General features: G+C 41.2%; 1 protein-coding gene across 1 annotated transcript in view; it reads right to left on the reverse strand.

Moving 5' to 3' along the window:
- ren (renin) overlaps positions 1–6,959 on the reverse strand; it is a 47,865-nt gene extending 40,906 nt beyond the window's left edge. The window contains exon 1 of the mRNA XM_028799098.2: positions 6,782–6,959. Within this exon, the coding sequence (XP_028654931.1) occupies positions 6,782–6,843 (62 nt within the window). The 5' untranslated portion in view covers positions 6,844–6,959. The remainder of the gene's footprint in view (positions 1–6,781) is intronic.
- Positions 6,960–7,654: the final 695 nt, after the last annotated feature.

Genomic DNA, 7,654 nt, shown 5'->3' on the forward strand with positions numbered 1-7,654 from the left:
AGAATGGCATTTACGCCAGTCTATCCAAGAGGTGCCTATTTGTCAGAAAGAGAAGTTGTGATGTGCAGGCTGTGGTGTTGTGTGTCCACAGCTCCCGTTCAAAAGGCCCGTTTTAAATAAATAATCACCACGCTCACGGCTTAACCAGGGGGCATGGTGGTTGTGGCTGTAAGCGTCTCAGGGCAATCTGCGGTATGGGCGTTTCTCACCTAAGTGAACAGGTAAGAGACTGCCCACATCCGTGATTGTTCCTGGGGATGCTAATGGGCTGCAGCTGCTATGTCCTCTCGGCATTTATAGAAGCGTGAGTCAGCTAGGAAAGGGAGAGAACGACAGAGAACGAAAGATGGAGGTTGCTGGAGAGGAGAGGGGAGAGAGAGAGAGAGAGAGAGAGAGAGAGCCAGTGTGGGTGAGCGAGAGAGTGAATGCTCGCAGGCAGCTGAAGGGAAGCCTGGGTGTTAGGCCGACACCCGGGAGTTGTAATAATGGTCGCTCCCGCTGAGTGAACATGTAGCGGGACTGACCAATGAAGAAGAGACTGTCCGCGTAAGGCCGGGATGGCAGTGGGAGTTTGGGAGGCTTGGAGGAGAAGTTCTTGTCGTGAGCGTCCTGGTTGGCAAGGACTCCAAGTCTCAGGCCTGGGATGAGAGCGCGCGTATGAGAAAGAAGGTCAGCTGCAGAGAGAGAGAGAGCATCTCGCCTGCTGCAGGGCCCTAATGGAAGAAGCAAGTGAGACGCTAATGTAAAAGAAGAACTGGGCTTTTACTTGTTTTAAAGGACTGTTTCCAGCAACGTTTTAACCTCGTCATTTTTTTAATGGATTATTTATTTATTGGAACTTTGAAAAAGCACTGCATTTATTTATTTGGACTTTGTTTTGTTGTTTTGATTTAAATAAAAGCACTTTGCACTTTTACATACCATCCCCTTGCTCCATTGTTATTGCCTCACTGTCTAGCTCATCTCAGTTATAACTATCGACGGTGTTGGGTTCAATGGCTCCCTAACAGCAGATGGGAGCATGGAGCAGAACCCGCATTGTCACACAGGCTCATTGTCCTCATTGTATCTTTTTCATCCATCCATCCAGTTTCTTAAGCCATTTTATCCTGAGCAGCATCAAAGGGAAGCTGGAGCCTATCCCAGCAAACATCTGGTCCAAGGCAAGAACAACACCTGGACAGGGTGGCAAGGCGACTACCCACATAGACACACACCCACACATTAGGGACAGTTTTACAACACCAGTTCACCTGGAGGAAACTCAGGTGGGGAGAATGTGCAAACTTCCTCCAGAGACACAGGGAATACCACTGTGTTTTTGTATCATTTTATTGTTTTATTTTTTTTGTCTCACTATTGAAAATGGCATTTTGTACCTTAGTATACAATGACACTGCTGTCACCTTATTAATAAAGTGTGACTTTTTTATGCCATGTGTCCATCTTTTTTTGTGTGCAGGATTAATTTTGTGCTTTGCCATGTGTGTATGCATGGGAGACAGCTTAAGGGCTCTGGTGATATTAATTACCCATCAAACCAGGGGTTGGTGCTGTGTTCTGAAGCCTTCTCTCTTCCTTCCTCTGCAGAATGGAAGATTGATGGCCGTTCCACCACTGATGTCTTTTTGTTAACCGCACTCCTGGACCTGCCCCTTCCTGCCTAGAACCCATATGACAGGAAGTTTGCCATTTTGAGGCAGTTCAATTCTGAGCTTCTTTCTGAAAACTTGTTGTGTGTTTTTCACTGTTACCTTCTTTCAGTTATCCGGGATCCCTAGGATGGTACCCCAACCCTTTCATGTTGTTTTGTCTCCTTTTCACAGCTTATTTATACACTATATTAAATTATGGTGTTATGTTTACTTTTTACGACCTCTTTTTCTTTCTACAGGACGATTAAATTATTACTTTATATTGTAAGTGCTGCCAGTCGACTTGTTATGCTTTTTTGTAGGTGACCTTAGGAGTGTTGTTAATTAAGTAGTACAGTACCTTATGCTTGAGGAGAGATGCTGGGTATATTGGGTGAAAGATGTTAAAGATAGAGCTGCCAGGCAAGAGGTGTATGGATGTGGTGAGGGAGGACATGTGGGTGATGGGTGTGACAGAGCAAGATGTAGAGAACAGGAAGATATGGAAAAAGATGATCATCTGTGGCAACCCCTAACGGGAGCAGCCGAAAGAGGAAGAAGAGGAAGACAGTACCTTACGCTTGTTTGTAAAGTGACTGCTTAACTCTTTCAGGGCTGATGTCGACTTTTGTCAAAAGGAGGAGTTGATGATGGTAATCAACTGTAAAGTGTGACAAGTACCAACCGTTATGTTTTAGTTGGACTCTCATTGTTAGAAGGAAAGTTAGCTTCATTGGTTTGATCGAGATTTCCTGCACTCGTGTGAGTAGTAAGGTGCAAACAAGAGCAAAAATGGCACTGACATAATGGCGAGATATCAAAGCGAATGCGTAAAGCAAAATACTCCGTGGATGAAGTTTTGCCTATTATCTCTGAACTGGACTATGACGTGCTGGACACCGATTTTGATACAAGTGATTGAAAACGAATGCGAGGTTCCAGCTTCAGCTGACTGGTCCCCAGCTAATCATGGTGCTGACACGCCTATGGCAGTGTTCGCCAGGAGGACTGCCACTTAACAATTGTAACAGGTAGAAACCAGATCACAATACACTGCGACCGTGACCGCTGCTGCTGCTGCCCCAGCCTCATGAAGACAGCCTGGCAGCAAGCCTGCCACCCATTCTTGTGAAACTGGCAGCCGCAGCATGCAGCAACAGATGTTTTATGTTGATTTATGTGTGAAACCATTGCTTTTCAGAAACTGTTTTTTGGAAAAAATATTCAGCCCTGAAAGAGTTAAGAAGGGTTTTGGGAAATGCACGAAAATGTCACTTGTGGGTTATGTACGTATATCATAAAGTTGCTCTTTAAATGCATCCCAGTATGTTATCTAGTTTCAAGTGGAATAGACCAGGAAGAGAGGAACTGGCCCAGCAAAACAGACATCAAATAATTACTCTAAATTCAGCTGATCTAAAACATTCTTTAGTTTAAATGTAAAGCACAGACTGTTTTTCTTAAGTACTAAAAGTACAAATTTTGACCATCTGTCTACTTTATTGATTAATTGCAAACAAACAAAGGCCACCAGGTACCCGCACTGTATCCAGTTGGCCCAAGAGTTTATGTGCAGCTCCTGACTCCAGATTTTTAAGGAACTAAATTTCTCAAAGCAGAGTACATACCTTGCTAGAAAAAGGACATGAAAAGAGGGGTTTGAGGATATATTTGGGAGTTGAGAAACTTGGGGATAGAGGGTTATTATTTGTCCATTTGTCACATTGTGCCATTCATGTATGCAGCAAATAAGACTGCAGTTGTTATTTGTTTATTTTGTTCCTTGAATGTCACCCTGTTCTTATTATTTATCGAGAAAAGTGCTCTTTTACAAAGTTTATAACAGTACTCAGTTGAAAGGATACACACAGAGCCACAGACAGAGACAATATTGTGAGAAATTACATGGCCAGGAAAGTATGGCAGGGCAGAAGGGGTATACATTTGGCATTGGAGGGGTTATGAAAGGGGTTTGTGAAAGAGGAAGGATTTAAAATGAATGAACTTCCAAACACAAGTGAGGGATAAAATCTATGAATATCCATATAACACTCTATGTGTAGAATGTTCTCCAGATGGACCCTTTCTAGCAGTATCATTTGAAGATGGCGTAAACACGTGACCCAGTAGTTTCTCAAAGCCTCCAAATGGTACCATGAATATATAGTACAAGTGACAGACAGGGCATCACAGATAGCAAGACGAGCTAAAGTGTGTGAATAGTGCAAGTGAGTCGAATATCTTCTACACTTATAGGTGGCTTAGAGTTTTCATTCTGTCAGCCGCCATTGTCAGGTAACCAGATTAGCGGCTACAGGCATACGTGCACTGAACAAGTGAAGGGGAGGCTCCCGAAGATCAGGGGCTACAAGGCTGAAATCGGGGGCCTCCAAATAAAACACACGCCAACAATGCCATTGGGACAGTGTATATAAAGTCTGAAAAGAAGGCTTTGAAGACAAAGCACAGAGAGGAAGAACTGAAAGCGAGACAGGCGCATTTTAGGGAATCTTTTGGTGGACAAATGAATTGCCCCAAAGTGAAAGCTCTGGGAAAGTTGGCCATACACTGTGTTTTGTTACTTATTTATTTTTACACATAGAAATATCAACACATGGCATATGCTGTCAGGTAGTGTGGTGCACATTCGGACTCTGGGGACATTCAAAACTCAACTTGATGTGTTAGAGGAATTAAGTGGATTGCATTGGTGAGCTTTTCTGAACTGAGTGGTCTATTCTCATCAACGATAACTAATGTTCTAATTTCACTTCATTTGTTTGCTAAAACCTTGACATATACAAACACGTGAACTCATACATTTAAGTATAAAGACAGATTAAACTGCACTGTGTGCCTGTAAATGTCAGGCTTATTGTCGGTACACAAAAGGCATGATGAAACAATAGTTAGTGCCTCATAGGCAAATTTTCAGACAGAGACAAGCAGCTGGCAAGAATCAAGCAATATTTCTCTAAACCATACGTTGGCATGATGTTTATTTAATAAGGCACAGACAGATGAAACCATTAGTCCCCATTTTTCAGTAGCAGAAAGGACCCCACACATCAGTAATCTCTGGGAATATTAGAGAATAAGGTGGCATGATAGCCATTCCCTGATCCTGAAAGTGTCATGAGATTGAAACTAGGACTGGCCCCAAAATCAGAAGAAAATGAGTTTAGCATCAGGAGGTGAGTTGGGGCAAAGACTAAGTTAACAAGAACGACAAGTGCAACCGAAGACTTATTAGTGAGAAATAAAAATTTTGGAGATGTTTTTGCTTTGGGGGAGCTGTTTTTTGACAGGTGGGTATGCTCCTTTACCAGCAGCTGATAGCAAAGCTTTTTTTGCTAGTCATAATCTATGAAGATAAAGAGAACTTTTTGTTTTTATCTTTTTGGTAGCATTGCTCATCCTTGCCCATATTTTAATGTAATAAATCCAATACAATGGCCTAGTGGTTAGTACTGCTGCCTCAGAACTATAAAGGCTTAGGTTTGGGATTATGGCCAGGTCACTGGCTGTGTTTTATGTGCAGACTCTCTTATTACTGCATTTGTGTGGCTTTTCTATGAATACCCCGGGTCCTGTCAACATCCCATGTTACCATAAGTTAGAGTTGGTTTGTGTATCGCTATCTGATGCTGCCAAATTTCTGGCTGCCAATGACTCTAAGATGGAAGAAGAAAAATGGACACATTTTGCATTGTGATGAGGATTGCTGCAATAGCTGTCAAGTATAACAAAGACTAACAGCCTAATTTCACAAGAGGTTTTCTCCCATTGTTTAATCCCAGTTATTCATGTATGGGATCATAGATCTATAGAGAGTATCACAACAGCGTTGGATGAATGCAAGAACCAGTCTTGAGTAGGAAGCTAATTTTGTACATGCCAGCACTGACTCATACGTTGCCTGTTTAGATTGAGCATTCAACCTGAAATTAACATCTTTGGTATATGGGAGGAAGCCATGTGATTATTCAGAGAACACATAAACTCCAGATATGACATAACTAGACTAGGCTCTAAACGCTTGCTGCTGGATCTCTTCAGCCATTAGTGTTATCCAACATGCCACGTCTGACAGTATACTTGGTGCAAGTATTGTACAGCATGGTATTAAACACAGATAAAGGAGTCCAGCATCATGTACAATAAGTGAAATGATTTAGCTGCATTATGCCTGTGAAACTGATTTTTGTACAGAATGATGTGTCCAACACTGGTCTTGGAGAGCTATGGTGGCTGCACTTTTTCCTAACTGCCACGTTCTTCATCAGTGACCTTCATTTTAATTGCTGTATTTTTTAACATTCAGTCCTCTGAATTAATTTTTCTGTCCTTAAATAGCTGCCAAACAAAAATGAGATGTGAAGTAAGCCAACAGATGACCAGCTAAGTCGGAGCCTTCATTCCATTCAGTTTCTTAATCAGAAGCCAATTCCTTTTGTTAATTAAACCTGTTATTTAATTCTGTGGCTTGTTCCTGCTCTCATTCCACCACATCAAACATTTTTAAAATGGTTGATTTTCTTTTTACTAAAAGTACTGTCAAAACATTTTGTTGACCTGAGCAGATCAATTTTACCGAGACTTCACCTTTCTTTATTTTAAGACATTGCATGATCTACATACCTTAGCTACTCGTTTGTTGGCTCTCATTATTGTCTGGTTGCTAATGCAGAAAAAAAGAAACATTGAAGGAGGCTGAGTCGTAAATATCAAATCAATTAAAATGAAGGCAAAAGGAATTAATTAGCTACAAAAACTGGTCACTAATTAGGATAATAGTTAAAATAAAAACACAGCCCTCCATGATTGAAGTTGGACACTTCTTATATAGAGAAATATTTTACATAAAGTGTGAATGGTCTCCAGAAGATGCAAACTTTGATGACAGTCCAGTCTGCCACTTTAGATGTTACGCCTGATCACTTACTGGAAAGTTTCGTAGCAGGATTCTGACATGTCTGTTTGGATTTACACAAACTGTCAGTTGTCTTTTCATATAATGGTTTGTCAGTTTTCCAACAAACCCAAATTCGCAGGTAAGTATTAACATTCCCACACTTTACAAGGACACCAAATGCGTGATTTTAAATTGGTAATAAGAAGAAAGGTGTAAAAAAAGACAAACTCACTTGTTCAAAGCCTGGCTCATTGTGATTATCATGCCAAGTAGTAATGCTGTCCAGAAGTGCATGTCAGGCGGTGATTGCAGGGAGATTTGCTAGAACTGCTGATCCTCTTCTGTGTATTTCTCTCTGATTCCTTGTTACCTTCTCTAGGTTCTTTTTATAAGCCATTTATAGCACTGTCAACGTAGGCAGTAAAAGCTTTCAGACAAACTAGGCAATGCCCCAAGTCCACATCTCCCACCCTCTCACCCCCCACTTCTTGGTATGGTCTCTGCTGGATGCTACCCAAGAGTGAGTTGACCCCTAGGTCTGAAAAAGCCAGGACATTAAAGGCTGTTGTAGAAGGCCAGGCAGCAGAGTGGGAGGAGATAGGCTTTCTGAAAGACTCATGAAACATGTAAAGTATCAGATTGTATATTTCATGATGGTCATTAATATTAATGATTATTATTTGTTATTACATTGGAATTTTGGTTCTTAGAGATTTGTTTTTCTCCTAAAACTCAAGTCTTGCGTCATTCTTCTCCTTACGTCACTAAGACTTTGACATATGCTTTATGTTTTGTTTTTTCAATTTTTTTTAAACTAGAATTCTGCTGAATGGCACAGTGGTACAGTAGTTTGTGTTTCTGCCTGAGAGATAGGATCTGAGGTTTGACGTTCACATTGTGTCATTAAGTGTTTTCTCCACATACTTTGTTCTCCCTCCAATAAAAAGTGTGAATGGGTTGTTTTGATCTGCGCAGTAGTTTGAAAAAGGTTTCCTCTCCTGGGACCTCATGTATAAACAGTGCATACGCACAAATCTGTTGTGTATGCCTGTTTCCACGCTCACATCGAGATGTATAAAAACTAGACTTGGCATAATACTACACA

Source organism: Erpetoichthys calabaricus, chromosome 3 (genome assembly GCF_900747795.2).
Source record: "Erpetoichthys calabaricus chromosome 3, fErpCal1.3, whole genome shotgun sequence".
NCBI classification, from domain to species: Eukaryota; Metazoa; Chordata; class Cladistia; order Polypteriformes; family Polypteridae; genus Erpetoichthys; species Erpetoichthys calabaricus.